Below are 23,140 nucleotides of genomic sequence, written 5' to 3' on the forward strand. Positions count from 1 at the left end.
CTCTTGTGAATAATTCAGCTGTGTACATCGGGGTGCTTTTGTCCCTTCAAATTATTGTTTGTGTGTCCTTTGGATATATACCTAAGAGTGGAATTGCTGGATCGTACCGAAATTCCATTCTTACTTGTTCAGGGAGTCTCCATACAGTCTTTCAGAGGGGCTGCACCAGTTGGCATTCCCAGCAGTAGTGGAGCAGAGTTCCTTTATCTCCACAACCTTGCCAACACCTGCCATTTCCTGTTTTGCTGATGTCGGCCATGCTCTCAGTTATAAGGTGGAATGTTAGTGTAGTTTTAATTTGCATTTCTCTAATCAGAAGTGAAGTGGAGTATTTGGCAAAACTTGTAATCTCTCCTTCCTGTGAAATGTAATCATAATGATCCTTACACCATAGGACCATTTATGTTTTGATTAAATATTTATGAAACATAACTCCTTACATATGTAAGATTGAATAACAGTTTAAAAAAATAAACCCAAGGCCAGACAGATAGCTCAGCAGGTCAGAACACAGGACCTATATGCTGAGGTCTCAGGTTCAGATCCTGGTACTAGTATATGCCAGAGCTGAGCAGTGCTCTACTATTTCTCTCCCTCTCTCTCTTTCTCTCTTTCTCTCCCTCTCTCTCTCTCTCTCTCTCTCTCTCTCTATATATATATATATATACTAGTGAAACCTATTACTTAAAATAAAATTTTAAACATTTAAACTATTGCTTTGTCTGAGTTTTAAAAGTTCCTTTGGGCAAAACTGCAAAATAGAATCTCCAGGGGACAAGAAAACCTCAGGTAGGGCATGGGCATTACCAAGCACTAGGCCCGGATTCAGTGCCAACACCACACGGGAGTGCCACAGAACAGGAGAAACTCCAATACTGTGACCTCTTTCTCTCTTTCTGAATAAAGAAGTGGTGAAATCAAGCATGCAAGAAGACCCAGTGCTGACAAAAAAAAAGATATGGAAGGAAGGAAAGAAGGGAGAAGGAAAGAAGAAAAATAAACATTTCTGGAAATGCAAGCACGTTATTCCATTCAGGTTCCTAGGATCAACATGAAGTAAAGCCATGCCACAGTGTGTCCGAGGGTGAACAATGTTCACGCCCATGTGCCCATCACTGCAGCTGCCTCTTGGGGGCTTCAGGCCTAGGGGCAGCCTCTCCCCTCTCATGTCTGTGTGACTGTGAGGGTTGGCTGCCAGTGCTTCAGTTTCCAGAAAATTCCACAACTGGATTTAGAAAGCGGGCACTGGAATCCATTTTCTAAAGTGCATTTGGCTAGATAAGAATCAGACACAGAATCATTTTCTTTTTGAATAAAAGTGAATTTAAGAGTTGAAGAGGTCTCTTTTTTTCCAAAAGTCAAGTGAACTAGCACTACCATTTCTCTACAAGTTAGTTGTCACTTTCTAAGGCGTGTCAGTTTATTCTCTATCTACTATGTGTACATGTTCATAAGACCTTCTAGTGTTTAATGAAGAGATCCTTTTTAAGTATTGATGGCCACAGGAAAATTATACCATGTTTGATCTGTGTTAAAGAATCAAAGTCCAAGATCTTTGAATGGAACCTAGAATAAAAATGTAATTAGGTTACATCCCCAAAGTCTGATATATCTTTAAATAAGATGGCAAAGGAAACTTTATTAGAGCTTCAAATGGATTATTTCATTGCCTTCTTCTCCCCCCTCAAATTCATTTTCTTCCCTTTCTCTTTCATGTCTGTGTTACTGACACTGCAGCTTGCATTTTACCTGTCTTTCCCAGGGTGTTTTAATTATTTACTGCTTAACGAGGAGCAGAGAGAGGAAACCTCATCCAGAGGTGCCTACTCTGCCGGTTTTGCTTTTTCAAAGCTTTTGGAGAAAGGCTTGAAGAACTGCACACAGCCCACAGGCCTGCACACGGAATCAACAGCTCTGGGAGCAGGTTCCTTTGGCTGCCTGAGAACAAGCACAGCATTCCCCCGGCCCCAGTACCTATGCAGCCTCACTGCTGAGCAAGAGAGAACAGGGCTTGGGCCAAACGTCGTGTAAAAGCTCTTCCCAACTGGAAATAAGTCCAGCTTTCTACTGAAGTAAATCCCATTGTTCCATAAATTGAAGATTGTTTGTTTGTTTGTTGTTTTTGTCAGAGGGGATTTATTTAGTTTTAGTTGATAGAGCCACAGATATATTGAGAAGGAAGGAAAGCATCCTATATAACAAGCCCTTTCAGATCTGCTCCAAACGGCAAACCTAAAAAGACATAGAGAAATGGCATGAAAAGTTACCCAAACCGTGTACCTAGCACCAGGCCGGTGGCTGTTCAGGGTCCCCAGCATCAGCACCAGAGAAATGAAAATGAAGCTTGGTGTTCTCTTTCCTAAATCTAAAAATGAAAGTAGGTGGCACAGGTGATGCCCGATGCCCAATGCGTACTGTGGCTTCACTTCCTCAAGTGACTCCCTTTTCCGGAAACTGTGACCAATGCTTAACTTAAAAACAGAGACCAAGGTGTGAGTCAGCTCTAGGGCATAGAATGGGCCGTTCATCCCTCTTCTCTCAGGGCTCCGAAGCTGCAGTGCTGCGGTCGCCTTTCTTCTCTCCTTTTCTCTCCGTCTGAAAAAGCTTAGAGTGATGTCACTCCTGTGATAAAATAATAATAGTAATTAACAGCAGCATCACATGATTCTTGTCAATGAAAACGATGATGTGCAGGGGGAATGACTATTTTGATGACTCCTGTCCTCCGCGTGTTAGTTAATAGTGATGTTTTTGGATATGTGCCTCCATGCCTCTTTGCTCATGTAAACATACTCAAATGTGTGTATTTAAAATCAGGAGCACTCGATAATTCCAGTAAGAATGACATTATTGATTAGGTCTAGAAAAAATGTAATTCATTAGTTGATTTAATGTCAGTAATGACTTTGCTTCTCCTTGGACTCTCCTGCTTGTCAGCACCTTTTACTTAGTATTTCAAGATGAGGTGGAAGCCATTGGCATAAAGCAGTTTTTATATGAGGACAGTAGTAAGCTTTCCAATGGCCACTATTCAGTTCCTTTTATCTGTTATGCAAATGGATCTCATCTTTAAACAACTGAGTAACTTACAATTATGGGCAGGTAAGAGGAAATTGGAAACCTTAGGAATTATTATTTTTTGGAATTATTATTTTTATTAGTGATTTAATATTGATTTACAAAATTACAAGATAACAGGGTTATAAATCCATAGTGTTCCCACCACCAAGAGTTCTGAATCCCCAATCTCTCCATTGTAACTGCTACGGCAGTTCTCCTAAGGTTGCAGGCATGGGTTGACTATTATTTCTACAACTATCTGTCTGTATTTGTATATATGTGCCCCCTTTTTTGATGGTCCTGCCTTCTCTTCCTTTTCCGGTCAACATACACCTATCACTACATCCAAATGTCCCTCCCTTTTCCCTCTCCTCTCTCCGGGTCCTGATGGAGTTGGAGTGCAGAGCTGTCTGGTCATCTCCCCCCTACCACTTCTCCCCCACTAGGAGTGTGGATCAAAATTCTTTTTGGGGTGCAGAAGGTAGGAGTTCTGGCTTCTGTAATTGCTTCTCCACTCGGCATGTGCGTTGGCAGGTCAGTCCGTACCCCCAGTCTGAAACCTCAGGGATTATAAGACTCAGGTAGAAGTCTGCTGCCTGGGGCTTGTCATGGCATGGGCACTGTGTGTGGTTTCTTCTCTCTGAGAGCAGTTCAGCTCCCTGGAAATCCACACAGTTCCTACAGGATATTTTAGCAATCTAGGCAAATCTGAGTTTTAGAAATGAGCTTGGGGGTCGGGCGGTGGCGCAGTGGGTTAAGCACATGTGGCACAAAGCGCAAGGACCGGCATAAGGATCCCGGTTCGAGCCCCCGGCTCCCCACCTGCAGGGGAGACACTTCACAGACGGTGAAGCAGGTCTGCAGGTGTCTATCTTTCTCTCCTCCTCTCTCCATTTCTCTCTGTCCTATCCAACAATGAACAACATCAACAATGGCAATAATAATAACCAAAACAAGGCAACAGCAACAAGGGCAACAAAAGGGGGGAAAAATGGCCTCCAGGAATGGTGGATTCATGGTGCAGGCACCGAGCCCAGCAATAACCCTGAAGGGGGAAAAAAAAAATGAGCTTACTGATATTGCCAGCATTGATAATCAGTCTTTGGTGAGCCCTCCCCCCAGCCCCCACCTCCCCAAGTATCCCTCCTGGGTCCCCACCATAGACAGAGATACTTCTGAGCCAGGTTTTCACTAGTCAAGTGTCCATTACTCAGTACTTTTTTTTTATAGAGGTTTGGTATCTTCCATATAATGTCCACTGGACATTTTTGTTCAAAATGATAAAGAAAGGATTCCATTTTTTAAAACACATCTTAACTTTCTTCTAAGTACTCCTAAAGTAGCTACTCAAAAGTCAACGACTGCTTTCGTCCCCAGTTTATTAAGAATGCAATTGACTTAGAAAGCAAAAGCTTGGCTTTCCAACATTCCACTTCACAGGGATGTGCCCTGGGTTAGAGGACAGAGCAAATCTCCTCTAAGAAGAGATACACCCTTGAAAGTGAGTTTCCAAACAGGAAGTGTGACAGACTCTTAACTATTGCAGCATCACGGTGCCATTGTAATTATCACTGTGGAATGTAAAAACCTAGAGGTAGTATCAACTGTTCATGCAGTTAAGCTGAAAAGGAAAGCAATGTCTTGTTTCTCCAAAAGGTCAGTAACATCTTTCTCTCTCTGTCCCTGTCGAGTCAGTATTGCTTCTAGCAGATATCATGTGGCATATGAAATAGTAACTTAACACCAAGGATGTCTAGTAGCTCCTGACTAAAATGTAATATAATATACATAAGGCCTTATTGTTCCTCTAGGTTGTTGTTTTAAGCTGAAGTGGAAAATTTCCCTTCAATTCCTCAACAAATGTGCACAATTTAGAACAAAATAAGCTTCAGACTTTTGCCAGCACTGCAGGAGAAATAGGCCTTCTGGAGCTGTCAAATTATTTTCCTGCAATTGTTTCTGGAGCATTATTTTTACTGGCAAGTGTACAAGTTGATAGAAAAGGAAATAATTAGCTACTTTCAAAATTGCTGAGACATGGAGCCAAAGCAGGGCAGCCGGTGCATCTTAGAGAGTGTGACATTCTAAATTACCTGAACAATACCAGGAGCCATCTTTGGACATAATTAACACTTTACCTAATTAACATCAGGTCTCAACAGTCAGACTTTCACTCAAGAGGTATTAGTTTATTCACACTTGCTCTCACCCTGACTGTATTGCAAACTTGAGATTTGTTGTGTGCTGTTTTCTTAAGTGGAGCCACTTCTTTTTTTTTTTCTTTCTTTCTTTTTTCTTTTCCCTCCCCCTTCAAGTAATCAATGCACTGCTGAATGAGTTCATTTTAATGCACTCAATCATGGCTCTAATGTTCCTAGCTTACGGGCGCAAGCATCAGTAATGCAGGAATGTTATATGGCTTTAGTTTGGGCCATTTCATAAAATATTCATGGAATCAAAAATGTGCATCAAAATAGCGGCTGGGAGAATTACATTTATGTTCTTGCTTTTATGGCAGCTTCACATTTAAACCCATTTGTGTTAATATCTAGTCAATCTTCCTACTTTGGGAAAAAAAAAACAAAAAAAACGGGACATATCATATACATTCTCCTTTGCTTAATATTTGTTCTAGACATCTGCTGTGATACAACAAATATCTATAAACTTTCAGCGATGTGCAGGGGAAAGAGATGGACAACCATTTGGATAATATATACCAAATATATTCCATGTTATTTCCTCGCCACGCTGTTTGTCTTAGCATCCCACCAAGCATTTTCCACTCACAGCATTGTTGGGGAGTATTTGTATTGTTAAATAAATGGATAGATTTCTTATCTGTGTATGTTTTAGAGAGAGCAAACTCCCCTGTAGTAGTTTCAGTTTAAGAATGCACTTTCTTTTAGGTGAAGACTTTCAGTGCATAACAACCTCCCTATTGTTTATATAGATATCATATAATCATTTTAAAAAAAAACAGAAAACAACTGAGGCTGACTGAAGGTTTGTTCTTCTGTTCACACTTGAATACTCCTGTTTTACACAGTTGTTCAAAGTGGGTCTCCTAGGATGTGTTTATTGCTATTATGTCTTAGTATTGAAATAAGTTGATTTCTGATTGTATTATTGGATGTCAATTTTCAGTCCCTCCAGCAAAGCATGTTGGCTCCACTTCTTCCTTAAAATGCTAGTGGACTGTAGGTTTGTGCTTGGCATAGAACTATGCATTGTAATCATTCATCAAGCAATAGTTGGTGTATATGGTCCTTGTCCAACCTGGGATTCTGGTTACTTGAAGTGATGATGAAGAGTCGCTACAGATTCCCGATGCAACAGGATACAACTCAGAGCCCCTTAGAAGCTGCTCAATGCCCAGGAATATTCCTGAGATCTTCTATGTTCTGTCTTGTTTTCAGCTGAATGTTAACTATGTCTCCTCACTGTCATTATTCTCTTTCCTCTCTTCATCAATGGAAAGCCGCGTTAGCAATTAGCAATCCCAGAGGAGGACAGTTATCTACATGACATCTGTCAGCAGGGTTGAGGGTAGTAGCTGAGAAGCTCTCCTGATTCTGATTTATTAAAGTTTACTTGGTACCAAAAGGTAGAATATGTCTGAATACTTCAAAGGAGTCGCAGAGGGACATTTTGAGCCAAATCTGAAAATCTGGTTCATGATCTTCATTTATATTTATTTTGATTAAATGGCCACGGCATTGATGGCTTTTTTTTTTTACATTATGTATCTATTTCCTGGGTATATGAAATGTAAAATTATCAGTAAGAGCAGTATGCATTAAATCTTATCTCTATCCTAACATTAATGTCAGAATCTTGACTCAGAAAGCATCTTTAAAATCCTATTCACACTGGAAAAATAAAGTGGGTGAAAGATCACACTTAAAGTGAAATATTTACCTATTTAGTTGCATATTTAAATAGTTCTGCCTCCTTCCTAGTCTGGAGACATGTTTTAATATTTTTAAATCAAATATCATAGGGGCTCAGGTAGACACCTGGTTGAGTTCACATGTCACAATGAAATGAGCCCTCAATCCCCACCTGCAGAAGAGCTTCATGAGTGGTGAAGCAGTGCCACAGGTGTCTCTCTGTCTCTCTCCCTCTCTTTCTCCCCCTCCTCTCTAAACTTCTGTCTGTCTCTATCCAATAAATAAATAAAGATAATTTAAAAATAAATTTTAACAAAAAGCAACTAATATAACAGACCAAAATATGTGCGTTCAGATTCTGACCAGCCTTTTAAGAATGTTATCAAGACACCTGGGCATTTATTTATTTATTTATGGTCAATGGGGTCAAATCCTTGCAGGCGTACTTACTAACCTATTTGCCTACAAGCGATTTCAGAGATGACTCCTCTCTACATCTGAGAAGCACTGAACACTCTACTTCCCCTCTGCAGGATCTTTGCTTTTAAAACCTTGCTTGTCAGAACCCCTGTGACTTTTCCAAGGACAAGGAGATGAAACTATGAACAGCTAGATGTGGCCACAGGCGGCTAAGTCTGGGGCCCCTGGAGCCTCTAGGTACCCCCCCACAGATCTCACAGCATGGTTAAGGTTAAAGTTGGGAATGTAGATGCAGGCCCCATAGCTGGCACATCCAGTTCCTTCAGAAAAATCCCATCAGACGCATCAAGGACTAACGTCTGTGCTGTCCTGTGAGAGGTTCCCTGAGCTCTCCTGGCTAAGAGCGGCAGAGCTACAGAACTGGAAAGGACTAGATACAGCATCATCAAGCGATTTGGTGAATAGTACTTGCTGAGGCCAAGCCTGGTGGTAGGGACTTAAGCAACTCCTAAGCATTGCCTGGGAGGTGATTAAGCAGGTAGAGTTGGGGACCTACATGTGTGTGAACAGAGTAGTGCTCTGGTCTCTTTCTCATAAAAATAAATAATAAATGTATGTGTATAATCCTAAGCACCATGCTTTGATGCATCACTTTTTTTTTAAATACATTTTTTGGTTTGTTTTTTGTTTTTTATCAGAGCACTGCTCAGCTCTGGTTTATGGTAGTGATGGTGGAGGAGGGGGGTTGAGCCTGGGACTTTGGAGACTCAGGCAAGAGAGTCTGTTTGCATAACCATTGTGCTATCTACCTCCCCACCCCCCAATGCATCACTTTTTTTTTTTTTAGCTTACCATGGAAGGTTAAAGTCATTTGACCTTTGTGAGCCTGTTTTTCTCTTGAGTGTCAAACTAATACTCAAATTTACTTCCTTGCTTTTCTTGTGTATTTATTCACAAGGGGACAGAACCTTCCAATCTGACCAGCACTGAGGAGGTGTGTAAGGAGAACAGTCCCCTGTCCTGGCTCCCCTACCACCCCACCCCCAGCATCTTGAAGCAGCCTCCTTCTTCATGGAGGACCTCAAGTTGACTCTTCAGAGAGCTCGCAATAACCAACCACCAGGAACCAGGCTCTACAGTGATACCAGCCTCCAAAGCTGTAGCAAAATCAGCTGGGACACTAAACATCCTGCCTCTCAATTGTTCTAAAACTGCCTTCCAGTAACCAGCCAAAACCAGTGTGCCAAGAATCACCTTCCTGTGCTCTTCCTGTGTATTCTGTGGTGGCCAAACGCTTCCCTCAGAGCAGAGGCTACAAAGACATAGTCACCATTGCTTTCCCACTCTGCCTCGCCTCAGCCCTCATTTCATCCACTTCTTCTTTCCCTGCTTTCCAGAGAGTCTCAAACATGGCTCCCAGCCCTCATGTACTGATGGCATCACTGCGCCTCATTTGCGTGTCATTCATTGTAATGGTTGGGTTGTCTTGACCTTCATCTCCTGGCTCTCCTCCTGGGATTTGTAGTGAATCTGGTATTTCATTTTATTAATTTTTTATTGCCACAAGGGTTATCAGTGGGGCTTGATGGTGGCACTATGAATTCACCACTTCTGGCAGACATTTTTTCCTTCATTTTTGTTTGATAGGGCAGAGAGAAATTGGGAGGGGAGGGGATGATGAAGAAGAGAGATAGACACTTGCTGACTTGTTTCTCCCTTGCAGGTGGCTAAAATTCAGGTTCTTATACATGATAACATGTGCTCAGCCAGATGTGCCACTGCCTGGCCTCCAAATCTGGTACTTTATAGCTCACCTTTGGACCCACATTCCATCTGGTCTCAGCTTGTGACCATTAATGCTCTTAGGTCCATCCTACTCTCTTTCCAATCCCAGTTCTTTCTGGAGCTCTCTGGCTTGCTCACAGGTCCTGGTATTTGCTTCTCCCTAGTCACGAGGCTACCAAGTAATAAGAACTTGTACCTTATTGGTAGATGGATGCTGGAGGGAAAAAAAAAAAAAAAAAGAACTCTTGTATACACCTTTCCGGGGATGTGGAGCTACACTTTACAGGCAGAAATATAGTTAACAGAGGAAACATAACACACACACATGTCAGTGCTCCATTCAAGTCTGGAAAAAAAATGAGGGTCATGGGTATTTGGAGCAAGGTGTTTCTAGTGAAAGGTGCTACAGGAGAGAGATGAAAAACTGTTCCTGCTTGTGTGGGAAGTAAGAAAAATGTCAGTAAGTGTAAAGATAGATTAGAGCAGTGAACTTCAACTTCTAAGTGTGCATTGAAATGGTTTCTATTGTCTCCTTCACATTGCAAAACGTATATTCCAATGATAGAAATGTTAGTAAATGCCAATAGCCTGGAAGGAAAAACACCCATCTGTCACCATAGAGTACTGACAATGCTTCCGTATTTGCTTTCCAATGCTTCCACTTCCTAAGCATGTAAGGAGGTATTCTTTCTTCCGCGTTATCATGTTGGGTTTTGTAGTCTTTACTCAGCCTTTCAAGCTGCCGACAGCCCTGCAGCTCACACTCCCTCTCCTTGTGCGTCCTGGCTGGCCTGCCCGCTGCATGTGCAGCACGTGTCCTGGCTGCCCACGGACCTCGCACAGGGGCTCTTCTAGATGCCTCGCTGATGAACCAGCTCGACTTGTGGTGCTTCTTTGTGAATAGCATTCTTGCCAAAGTGTTCATTCTCCAAGACGCCAACACCAACTCCAAAGATAAAGTTGATGCAATGCAGGAGGAAATCGCATGCCGCAGTCATGCGATGGTGGCTGTAATATCCAAACTCAAATAGCCAGTGAAATTTATTTGAGGAATGACGTTGAGTCTAATGCGATCTGCATAGGTAAACCCAGTCAGCCATGATAATACTGCTGTAAGGACTCACTACCTTAAAACGACAACAACAACAACAACAGGATGATAAAGTTATAATGAAAAAGGAAATCAGTTGCTCTATTTCAATTGGTCTGTTGATTTTAAAGTATATATTATTACTATAATGCCAACTCCTAAGTGTAGCTGTATTATACAGTCCCTGCTCTGTGTCATGTACTGAAAATACATTTTTCAATTATCAAAATAAAAATAATGCTTAGCAGAAGAATTAAACTAAGGCACAGAGAGAGGGTAGTAATTAGCCCGAGGCTAAACAGCTAGGAGCCAGGATAACTTTAGCTTAGGCTGTTAGCCTGGATCCTTCACTCACACTTAGCCACCTCACTTGGAATGCCTGAATATGTCTGCATTTCCAACTAATTCCAGTTGGGTAATTTTAATAGCATTAGAGAGTATTGGCATTACAAAGAGATTATAGGCATTTCCATAAAAGCCATTCATAAGTAAAATGCAGTCCACAGCATGGAACTACAGCTACCTTTCTAAACATGTTTTTGCTCAAATTTCAAAGAATGAAATGAGTTAAAACTAATTTGGAGTATAGACTTTGAGAAGCTGAGTTTTGGCCTGTATTTTAAAAAAATAATAATAACAATTCAGCTAGACTGTTCAGTTACATTTTAACTATAAAAAATCACATGGTATTTGCATGCCTTCTGAGACAATCAGCCAAAATTTGTAAGCTCAGGATCCATAATATTTGCATTTGGAGTTTGTGACAGATGAGGCCTTCCCCAAGACACCTGAAGTCTTGAGAATGAGGAACTCTGTCTTCTAGAAAACAGTGAGAATAGCCTGGCTGAGAGCTCAGGCTCCAGACACAGACCACCAGGAAGCCCACTGGATGCACAGTCTCTCACTTCTGCAAAGTGGAATCTTAGTGATTCTTACACCGCAAGACTGTCCTGCAAATTAAGTGAGAAATGGGTGTAAAAGGCAATTCCTTGCGCATGTAGGGTCAGATAAAGGCTAGCTAGCGTGATGTTGTAGACAGTTGTCCCTGTACTTCACAGGCAGTTCTAGTAGATTTCCAGCAGCAGTGTACACGGCTCTAACAGGTGTCCTGAGATCAGAGGCCCATGTGGAGGTGGCTTCCCTCCTGGCCGGGGTCCTGGTCTGCCTCAGAAATCCTTGGCTGTGCCCCATCCCCACAACCCCCCTTGACTTGCACAGCAGAAGATGTACACAGGTTTTTCTAAAATCATGCATTCTGGCCCGTGGTTTGTATTTATGAATGTCTTCTTCTCCCCAGGTCAGCTTCTGGAAGCCGCTGAGCATTATGAAGCATTCCATCAACTGGCACGGGGGCGGATATGGAAGGATGAGGCCGGCGCCTTCCTCAACTTGTTGGCCTGTGAGAATCTCCTGAGGACGTACAGATTACTATCAGACAAAATGCTGGAAAATAAAGACTACAAACAGGCCATCAAAATTCTAATAAAAGCTTCTGAAATCGCCAAAGAAGGTGGGTGGAGGAAAGCACTCTCACATCGCCTCCTTTTAATGGGCAGATACAGCTTCCCCTGGAGTGAAGTTAAAGAGGAAATTCACCAAGCTTTGGGGTGATTATTTCCTATGAAATTCAAAGACAAATGCTATCAATATACTTTGTGATTTCACTGTAAAGCAGAGGTGCCTTGGTGCTGACAACAAGAAATCCGTTCAGTTCCTGAAAGCGTTGTCTCCAAAAGGACAACCCTCTGGGAATAATGTTATTAAAAGCAAACAAACAAAAGTCAAGGCCGTTTGCAAAAGTTAAGGATGTCCGCGTGTTGTATGTGCTCGTACGTGACTGTAAGTGTTTAGGTTTGGTGTCACACATTTCTTCCAATCTTGGGAGACCTCTTCTTGTTCCTTTGTTTGAATAAGCCCCCAATTTCGGGGCCAGGGAAGATGTGGTCGCCATTTAGTTGGGAGTAGCAGGAAAAAGGAACTCGAGTATGTGTGACACTCCTGCCTGTCAGCATGGCCTCTGGATGGTCCACATTAGGCCATCACAGAGCTCAGAGAAACAACAGCATCTCAGTCCCTGCCCCGGCCTGCTGCATCCAAGCCTGCAGCCTAGCCTGCTCCAGGTGGCCCCTGTGCATGCTCAGAGCAGTAAGGATGCTTTTGTGGGAGCTGATCAGGTCATTAATGTCTCTATCATTTGCACGTGTGTAGAACATAAAGCAAATGGGGTCATATTCTCATAAGCTCTTATTTTGTGAAGTGCAACGATATTTTATTAGCTAGTCATTTGTTAATACTGTGGCTGTTTTGAGTGACGAAGAAGAAAATAGCTAGCTATGCTCCTGAGCCAAAGTTTACTACTGATGAAAGTATTTCATTGATCGGTTTACTGAGAACAGAGGACTTGTTAAGAGTAGGGAGCTTGCCTGGGCAGATGACCTCACCAGTGTGTCCTGGAACCTCGCTTCCCCAGAGCCCTCCCCAACTAAGGAAAGATAGAAACAGGCTGGGGCTATGGATCCACCTGCCAGCACCCATGTCCAGTGCAGAAGCAATTTTAGAAGCTGGTCCTCCCACCTCCTGCTCCCCATAAAGAAACCGGTCCGTGTACATTCCTGTGTGTCCCACATCAGTTAAATAGCTGAAAGGATCACACTTTATTCGCAGAGCTTTGACCGCAGCTGGAAGGCTCTGGGTTAAAACATCCCTTCTCCCTACTGAACTCCCACTTTGGTCAGGGAACCTAAAGCAACAGGCTGAGAAAGGCCTGGAGAAGGGGTGCCTCCACATAACTCCTCTTGAGCACCGTTGACAGACTGTTTAAGAAGTGCTGACACCCAACAGGGCCACTACTTTTTTTGCTGTGGCACCTCGCTTTCTGCACAGTATAACAGGAACCAGAGGTGACATTATGACTCAGTTATTCTGTGTGGTCAGATTTCAGTCTTTCGTGGACTGGTCCTATCTCCTAAGGTTGTGTAACTGCCAGCAGCAACCCCACCCTCACTACAGTCACTCTGTACCCTTAGCCACCACTAGTCTACTTTCTGCCCAAGGACTGTCCTTTGGAGTCTACCTCCTTGCATTTGGCCTAGTAAACTCCGTCCAGTTTATAGCATGTATCACAATTTGAGGCGTTCTTGTGGTTGAATAATATTCCATGGTGTGGTTCTAGAAAACTTTTTTTTTTTGCCTCCAGGGTTATCGCTGGGGCTTGGTGCCTGTACCAGGAATCCACTGCTCCTGGTGGCCATCTTTTTCCATTTGTTGTTGTTGTTGTTATTGTTACTGTTGGATAGGACAGAGAGAAATTGAGAGAGAAGGGGTAGAGAAAAATAGACACCTGCAGACTTGCTTCACCCTGCTACAGGCAGGGGGAACCAGGGGCTCGAACCAGGATCTTTGCGCCTGTCCTTGCACTTCGTACAATGGGCACTTAACCCAGTGTGCTACCACCCGGCCCCCCTCTGTCATACTTTCCTTATCCATCATCAATTTATAGCCATATATGTCATGCCCACCTGTGGTCTATTATGACCAATACTACTATGGACATTGGTGTACAGGTTTGCTTCTGGGTTCATACCTAGAGCTGAGATTGATGGGTCATATGACAGCTTTGCCTGGCTCATTGAGGAACTGGCAAAGAATTTTCCAAACTGATTGTACCATTTTACATTCCTGTGGACACTGTATAAGGGATTTCTTAAATCACTTCATCAGCAGCACTCATGACTACCCATCTTATTCTTGCTTTTTTTTTTTCCACCCTAATTTGACTTTAGGAAATGACAAGAAAATGGAAGGACAAGCATTCTATTATCTGGGCTTAGCATACTTGGCTGCAGGAGAGCCTGAGACAGCGCTTAGAGTAAGTCAAAGCAACCTTGTCATCACTGCACTTACGTTTCCTGTGTTACATTTGTCATGTGTTAGGATAAGGCCAATGGAAATAGGGTGGGCCTGATATAAGGAGACCCCATTGTAGAGAATAAAGTGGAATAGTGATGTCCTAGAAACATAAAAACTGACTATGCTCTGTAGTGCATAGACACTTACCATGAGGTGCTTAGGACAGACAAAAACTCAATATAAGCAACAAGGACACCCCCCTCACTCTTGGAGCACCAAGAACAAAAGGAAGTGGGTTTAAATGAGGGCAAAAAGTAGTAAAATTACATACACAGGAAATTTAGAATATGGTTTGCAAAGTGTGATTGGAAAACAGGTGTGGTGATTAGACCACAGACTGACTTCAGTTGAGGATGTTCAGGATAGAAGGGCCAGTGGAGGGTGGGGGTAGGGGGGACATTCCTAGGGGTCCAGTAGCCTGCTTCATGGTGAAATGATAGAAGCCCTTAACTATTTTATGACCAGGCTCGACTTGAAAACAAACAAACAAACAAAATGTCCAGAGATATCTTTTCTGTTATAACTGAAATCAGTTTTCGTTCATTCTTCTCTTGTCTCAAATGTATTTCAAGTGCGACTTTCCATTTTTTGCCATATTATCTCTTATAATAATCCTACCGTGTGGACTTGGGGGACTACATAATGGTTCTGCAAAAGACATTCATGCCTGAGGCTCTGAAGTCCCAGGTTCAATCATTAGCGTCGCCAGGGGTGAGCAGTGCTCTAGCCTCCCTTTCTGTATCTCTCTCATTAAAATAAATAAAATATATATTTGAAACCTAGCAAAAAATAATCCTACAGTGCACAGTATTGGCTTGAGTTTTGACTCTGCAGATCTCTCACTTGTTTTTCTTGACACTCACTTTAAACAGGATTCCTGCTTTCGAGCTGGAGATTTTTCTCTAACAGGCATAAAACTGGGTCATCAGAGGGAACTCGGGCTTCTTAGATGATTCTTCTGCTTAATCTGTTCCCATGGATGATGTGCATTCAGCCAACTTCTTTCCCAGGTACTTTGGGAAGCAAAATAGCCAACGAGAGGCACATTTCCCTTTAGGAGGTAACTGAATGAGGATGACCAATTTTTGGTCCAGCTGTAATTCAGAGCAGGGCGAGTAGGACTTTTCTAAGTGCAAAGATAGATAAAAGTGGTTGGTTCTGGCTGAATATCAGGAGGGCACACAGAAAAGCTTTTAAGGGACCTGCTTCTTGCAAGGAGAAAATGTGGGAGTTGTGCATGATAGAACATTAGACACACGAGCATAAACACACACACACACACACACACACACACACACACACACACACACACACTGAGTATGTTTGGGAAGCAATGAATGGCCAGGTGAGAGATGAGGTCAAATTTGAAAAACTAGGTGCCTTATAGAGTCTCTCTATTTATTTATTTATTTATTTATTTATTTATTTATTTATTTATTTTGTACTTTTAGATAGAGACCAAGAAGGGAGGGGGAGAAAGAGACTGACTATAGCACTGACCCTGCCTTCAGTGCAGGGTCTGGGGGACAGGCTCGAACATGGGTCACTCACTCTTCTTTTTTTTTTGATAGAAAGTGATTATCTGTTTTTTCCTCACAGAGTTCTTTACTGAATAACTGCAAAGAGCTAAAGTAAAAGCCAGCAATGGATTCATTTAAGGCTGAAATACCTATTAATAAGGAAAGGGCACTTGGCGAGTAGAAACCATAGTTATACTGAAACACGTGAGCAGGAGGAGGTCAGGGATAGTCTGGCATTTAAAGAGGAAAATGGCGCTGCATACAGCAGGCGTTAAATATAGTCCTTCCCTTTGACCCTCACCGCTTCATGCCTGGAAATGTCCCCAATGAAGTAGATTTCAGTTTTAGAAGTTAAGTGTAGCTTGTGAAGTCCTAAGGGGAAATTTTCCCCCCTCAAAGTCATATTCAAGACTTTATGCAAAGTTGTTTTCACTTTTATAAGAAAATATTGGGGAGGGGGGAAGCAAGCAGTGATGCTTGTGGTTAATAGTACTAAGCGCAAGGACCCACACAAGAATCTGGGTTCAAACCCCCTGCTTCCCATCTGCAGGGGGAAGCTTCAAAGGCAGCAAAGCAAGTCTCCCTCGGCACTGCCAGCCACCGCGCATTATTTAAATACTTCAGCCTCACCGGGTCTTGTGTGTTTGCAGTATGGGATGACATGGCCTTTCAGATGGGCCAGCCTACTCATGTCTGTGGTCTGGGCCAGTTTGTCTCTGAAAGCAAGTACCTCTCTGTAGCTGCATCTTCATCCTTTCTTGTGCCTGGTGGTGGAAGATGGCTCAGTAAGGGACCTGACATCTAGTAAGGTTTCTGACGTGTAGTTAGAGTTGCATAGCATGGATCCATCCAGATGTTCGCTTCTATAGCCAAAGTTTGGGCTACTAGACGTTTGCATGAAGTAAAGACAGTAAATGCTAGCCTTTCTCAGCAACAGAGCCCTCAGCCTGCTTTTTCACAGCTTTGGGGAGGGAGAAGGCAGCACAGTCATTCTGGTGATGGGTGTGGAGGCTGATGGAGGCTGAAGTCAGTATGACCTTGCCCCTTGCACTGGTGACCTAACTTTAATGAGCATTAACATCTTCACCTATGAACTGATGGTAGCACTGCTTGGAAACTCAGAGCTGTGTAAGAATTGAGCAAATTAACATTTTAGGTACAGGGTCTATCTGACACGGTTTTATTACCGTTAACGAATATAGTATAGTTATTTCCCATAGTGTTGGGTGACGTCAGAAGCTCACACATCACACATTGTTTTTTTTTTTTTTTTCTTACAGGTCCAAATATTGTGAAACCAGTAAACTCTTAGTTTCAGAGCAGGAGAGCAGGGTCAGTGAGCAAGTGGGATCTATACAGGTGATGAAGTTTATTTAGGAACAATCTCTGTGTAAAATAGTGGCACAAAGCAAGCACTTTATTAAGTGCTGAAACACTTATGTGCTGATGTGCAGTCTTCGTGTCAGAGACACCTGTGATGCGAGCAGAGCATGTGAGTCTTTGACGCAGAAGACATGACCCATCTGCCGCAGACCAGTCGTGGACACTTAACTCCTTGGAGACAATAGACACTGAACTTTATCTCTGTGACAGTGATATGAAAAGGAATGTTACTTGCACTTTATTTTTAATTATCTTTTTATTTATTTTCGATAGAGACAGAAAGAGAGAGAGAGAGAGAGAGAGAGAGGCCTGCAGCATTGCTTCACTGCTCATGAAGCGTTCCACATGCAGGTGGGAACCGGGGCTTGAAGTTGGGTCTCTGCACAAGTAATGTGTGTGCTCAGCCCAATGCACCACCACTTGATCTTGTATTTGCACTTTAGACTATAAACAACTTTTTAAAATTATCTTTATTTATTTGTTGGCTAGAAACAGAAATTGAGGGGGGAGATAGGGAGAGAAACAGAGACACCTACAGCACTGCATCACCACTCGCAAAGCTTTCTCCCTGCAGGTGGGGACCGGGGGCTTGAACCTGGGTCCTTGTGCATTGTAACATGTGCGCTCAATCAGGTGTGCCACCACCCAGCACCTATAAACAACATCTGCAGATAGACACAGCTATTACTATGGGCTATAGTTAGCACTGAATAATGATAGCAATGATGCTCCAATGGCAACATCTGCAATTACTTTTTAAGACTCATCTACTTATTTTTTATGAAAAAGAGAGAGACCAGAGCACCACTCAGCTCTGGCATATGCATTGAAAGGGGTAGGACCTGGGGTCTCAGGCATGCAAATCCTGTGCTCAGTCACTGAGCATTCTTCCTGACCCTTGTGGCTTACAGTGACTGAGCATCTGTTCCGGTGCCTGTGTTTTTTAACTATCATGTACTCCGTCTGCCATATGCAAATAGCACAGCTCTCAGATTTTCATTTGTATTGACACATACTTTATAGTGGTCATAGGATAAGTCAGTATTTAGTGGAAAAGATTCTTACTCATTTATTCATAACTTTCCATTTGTATAAAAATGGCGTTTATCCAAAAAAAAAAATAACAAGGGGTGTGAGTTATTTATTTGAAGGTCAGAGTTGTCCACTAACCACAACCAGGAGTCATCTTTACTTGCCAGTTAGGAATCGTTACCTAAAATTGACCCTGCTGTCCTTGGGTAATGACCTCAGTACCCGAGGGATGCTCAGATGCAGAGGACGTCAGGGCCCCTCCTCCCCAAGAACCATTGGTTATCATGACACAGGACCTGTAGACAGTCTGTGCAGCCAGCGAAGCCTCCCGGCTGTGCAGTGTATAAGAGCTCCGGGCCCAGGCTAAGGCGGGTGTCTCTCCCCTCTGCTCAGCCGGCCAGGAGGAGCCCAGGGCTCTCTCTCTCTCTAGCCCTTTCCCTGCTCTCCACCAGAGATTTCATCTGCTGTGTCCCTTTGTCCTGAGGCCCACTCAGGCAGTCTCCTCTGGAACCCAAAAGGAGCAGCTGTCATTGATCTCAGTGGCCTCAATTGTCTCAGCACCTCATTCTATTCAACAGCAGAGCCCTCAGCACATTGCACAAAGGTCATCCCATCTCCCTTTTCATCCCATGCCTCTTGCTAAGTAGAGAAATGTTTTTTTAATTATCTCACGAGCAAAAATAAAAAAGCGAGAAAAAGAAAAAAGAAAAATCCACGTGAAAAGTCACATTTCCCAATCTTAAAACAATGTGTTTATTTCCAAGATGCATAGAATTGCATTAAAATTATTAAGCAATTATTTGTAGTGTGGTAAAGGCATGCGTTCCATATCTGATCTTACTTAATGTCTTTTTGGACAGTTAACCTTATTTGGAAAATAGCAGTTTAAGTAGTTCATAAAAAATGTGTTTTAATAATTTGGAGATTATGAAAGCTTAGGATGCTTTACTAGTAAATTTGCAAGTGTTGTCTTTGTATTTGAAGTCATGGCCTTTTATCTAAAAGATTAAAAAGTGTAGCCTTACAGTAATAATTTAATATAAATGTTCACAGCAAATATTGCAGAACAAAATCTTAGTAAATTAAAATTTTTTTTATATAATGTCCTCATTAATGGGGAGTTTAACTCTCTTTAAACCTTTTTTCAAATTTACTTTTCCTAGTGGTTATTTTCCTATACAATATCACAGCTTATGAAAATAGCCTGTGTGGTTTTCTTCCTTGTTTTTAAATTATGACTGCATTATGCTATTTGTCATATAAATTAAGATATTTGTTACATGACAACAACATTATAGAAAAATTAGAAAACAAAAAAAATGATTTGTACTTTATTAAACAGTAATCTGCACAGTAAAACATCTGTGAATCCTGACCTTTCCTACAAGTGAAGGGACACTTTCTGTCACAAAGGAAATTTCATGGCCTAAATTAATATAAACGCTGATTTTTCTAGTAAGAAAATATATTGATTTTCTTGAAATTGGAAAGCTGGCTTTAGAGTCTCCCGAGACTGAAGATCACTTTACTAAAACTTCGTGATTATTTTCCTTATTCATGTAAAAGGAAAGGGTTACTACCGCAACTCTTCATAATGCTGCTGGAAGGTTTGTTTCCAGGCATTGGCAGTTTAAGAAATATGCCAAACATTTCTGGTATTTTGAGAGAAGAGGAAAAGAAGGCTAATTATATTTATCTGACTCATCCTAAAGAGGATGAACTTCAAGACTGAAAAAATTGAGGACTCTAATCAACTCTAAGGAGGAATGACATATGGATCATAATATATGTCTGTTCCTTAAAGTTCAAGGCCTAGCATATGAAAATGTTCTCTGCAGCAATCAGGCAACCTGCGTAGTTCATCACAAGACTAATTGTGTGACAGTCCTAGAGGCTATGGCACAGCTGTTAGCACTTGGTGATCCAGAGCCCACAAAAACAGACTTTGCACCTGCAAGAGCCCAGAGGCGCTTCCAGGACCGGGCCTGTTAAACAGTCATGTTTTACCATTGTCAGATGAACCTGGTCACCTACTTCTCCACCACATGAAAGGGGTGAGTTCAGAACAAAGGGAACTCAGAAGCTTCAAAGTGACGCAGAATATTCTTGAAGGAATCTGTAGTGTAGACAGTGGCTTGATCCCCACTTCACAGCTACATTGACTTTAAAGATATTGATGTATAATTAGTGCTCAATGAAAATAACATTCAACAGGCTTTAAAAATAGCATTAGTGCCATGCTGCTAACATCTAGTTCATATTCTGGGAGGTGGCACAATAGTAAATACAGAGTTTATAAGAGTGAAGTCTCAGTCCTGAGTTTTATCCCTGACACCACACTGCATATGCCAGTGTAATGATCTGGTTCATTCCCTCTCCCCCTCCCTCTCCCTCTCCCTCTCCCTCTCCCTCTCCCTCTCCCTCTCCCTCTCCCTCTCCCTCTCCCTCTCCCTCTCCCTCTCCCTCTCCCTCTCCCTCTCCCTCTCCTTCTCCCTCTCCCTCTCCCTCCCCTCTCCCTCTCCCTCTCCCTTTCTCCCTCTCTCCCTCTCTCCCTCTCTCCCTCTCTCTCTCCTTCTCCCTTTGCCCCTCCATTTGCTCTAACAAATCTTTGAAAATGTATTTTGAAAAGGAAGAGCTCACTTGTGTTACATTTCCATCAGCTCCCTCTTACCAGTCAGTCATCAGCAGGGATTCTTAGGCAGCTGTAGATGCCTTACTACTGACAACCTAACTGCTCGGCTGAAGTTGCCTTGTTTTCTTGGGATTTTGGTTAACAGTGAAACATGTCTCAGCTCTAGAGCTAACACTTCTGTAAAATCAAAAGGGTGGGGGGACAGAATCCTTTTTTCAAAGCAGTCTAATCAGTATATTAAAGCCCTCCCCCTCAAGTTTTGCCTTCCTCCTGATGCAACTTTGTCGTCTCCCAACAACTCTTAGTGAAGGTACAAAAGTAAAAGCAAAGGGTATAAACACGGATCATTCAATAGAATTTCAATTGAAAAAATCTGGTAGGGCAGAATATCAGTAACTCTGAGCTAACCCAGAAATAGGAGGAGGTGGCTTGGTCCTCCCCACAGGCTTCAGTTCTCTCCATCACTTTCACAATGAAGCGTGATGGTAACTAAATCCTGGCCCCGCCACCTGCAGTCCTGCGACCTTGAATGAGTCACTTAATGTCTGTGTCTCAGTTTCCCTACCTGTAGCCAATAACTAACTATACTGGTGCCTCGCACATAGGTGGTCATGAGGATTAAATGGATTAATATCTAGGAAGTGCTTTGAGCTATGTCTGGCTTACTGTACATATAATAAATGCTGGTGAATATTATAGAATAGTAATTCTTTTTTTAAAATTTACTGTAAGGAGTATGTTTTTTTTTTTTTTCCTTTTACCACTGCTGACTTACCAGATCAAAGCCAGATCTCGTGGTATTCTAATTTTGAAAATGAAGGTGATATTTATTAACAGAGTATGTTGGTGAAAACTCCAGTAGGTTATTGTACAGAGATAATACTGTGTGGCTCCTCATTAGTGGGCCACAGATGATTTAATTCTACATTTTCCCTAAATTTAATTAAACATATTCATTTTCCCTATGAGCTTATATTAGCTTACAGCAGAGTGACTGTTTATTATGTTTGTTTTATATGTTTATAATATCGCAGATATTACAAAAATAGACATTTTCATTTAAAAATAGTATGTAAATGAACATTAGTATTTGTTGTAAGGTTGTGAAGTCAAAATTACCATTTAATTGTTTCTGGTCAGAGATTACCTGAGAATGGAAAATACTCTCCAGGCCATCAACATGGTCTTCAAAACAGATATTGAAAGCTCCAAAAAGGTCAGTAATTTGGAGTCCACAGTGCTGAGCTCTGGTTCTGCATTTGTCACCAAACTCTCTGGCCTTGGACAGCCTAAACTCAGTGCAGTTTCTGTAAGGGTGGCCTTGCACTGGGCCCCACAGCTCTAGTGCTGTCAACAATAGGAAGGTGGTGCGGGAGGACCTAGAACAGGGAGCCCAGCCTGTGTGGCAGTGTTGTCAGAAAGCATCTTGGCCTAAGAGGAGCACAGTCCACAGGACAGAACCATCTCCCAAGTCGGATGGTACAAGTTCAAGGCTTTTGTGATTTCTTACCACTTGTAAGATCACTGGCCTTGACTCAGTGCTTGCATCTCTCCATGCCTCAGATTCGCGCCTTTAATGAAAGGTAAGAAAGAGGGCCAGGTAGTGGGGCACCTGGTTGAGAGCATGCATTACAGTGTACAAGGACACAAGTTCAAGCTGCCAGCCCCCACCTGTAGTGGGAAGGAAAGCTTCATGAATGGTGGAACAGTGCTACAAGTGTGTCTCTTTGTTTCTCCCTCCCTTCCCTCTCAACTTCTCACTGTCTCTCTCCAAAATAAATAAATAAAATTTTAAAATAGAGATGAGAAGAGTACATTGTAGCATCTGCTTAGGGAGTTGAAAAGACTCAGTTAGTTAATATGTGTAGTCTTAACAGGCGATAGTTGGGGCTGGGAGAGAGAACTCACACAGTAGAGTACATGTCTTAATGTGCTAGGTTCAAGCCCCAGCACAATGTGAGAACACACAAACAGCACATGGGGAGCTTCATGGATGGAGGTGCAGTGCCATGGTGTCTCTCACTCTGTCTCTGTCTCTCATTTTCTCTATCTCCTTCTAAAATAAACACCTGGTCCGGGGAAGCTGTGCATGCAATGGGCTCGTTCTCCAGATGCATTAAACATGTATCTGTGCTGATTCAGCCAGTCAGTGATTTGGACCATCTACTGGCCAACCTTGCTGTAGACACTTGGGATAGACAACACATCAGTTGCGAAGCAGCTAGAGATCCTTGTGGACGAAAGGCAGTGGACAAATGTTTAGCGTAACAAGCAGAACTGGGCAATTAGGTGATGATGAACAATGTAGAAAAATACAGCAAAGGAAAGAATTGCAAGTGCATGGACAGGGGGACTGTTAGCAGGTGGTCAAGGAAGGCCTCCTTGAAGCTGACATTTGAGGAAAGCCTGGACACAG

General features: G+C 42.4%; 1 protein-coding gene across 1 annotated transcript in view; it reads left to right on the plus strand.

Annotated features, from left to right (window-relative positions):
- Positions 1-23,140, plus strand: part of TTC29 (tetratricopeptide repeat domain 29) — a 194,558-nt gene that overhangs the window by 58,162 nt on the left and 113,256 nt on the right. The window contains exons 7-8 of the mRNA XM_007528445.3: positions 11,546-11,758; positions 14,031-14,116. Coding sequence (XP_007528507.2) covers positions 11,546-11,758; positions 14,031-14,116 — 299 coding nt within the window. The remainder of the gene's footprint in view (positions 1-11,545; positions 11,759-14,030; positions 14,117-23,140) is intronic.

The sequence above is a fragment of the Erinaceus europaeus genome, chromosome 19 (assembly GCF_950295315.1).
Source record: "Erinaceus europaeus chromosome 19, mEriEur2.1, whole genome shotgun sequence".
Classification (NCBI taxonomy): domain Eukaryota; kingdom Metazoa; phylum Chordata; class Mammalia; order Eulipotyphla; family Erinaceidae; genus Erinaceus; species Erinaceus europaeus.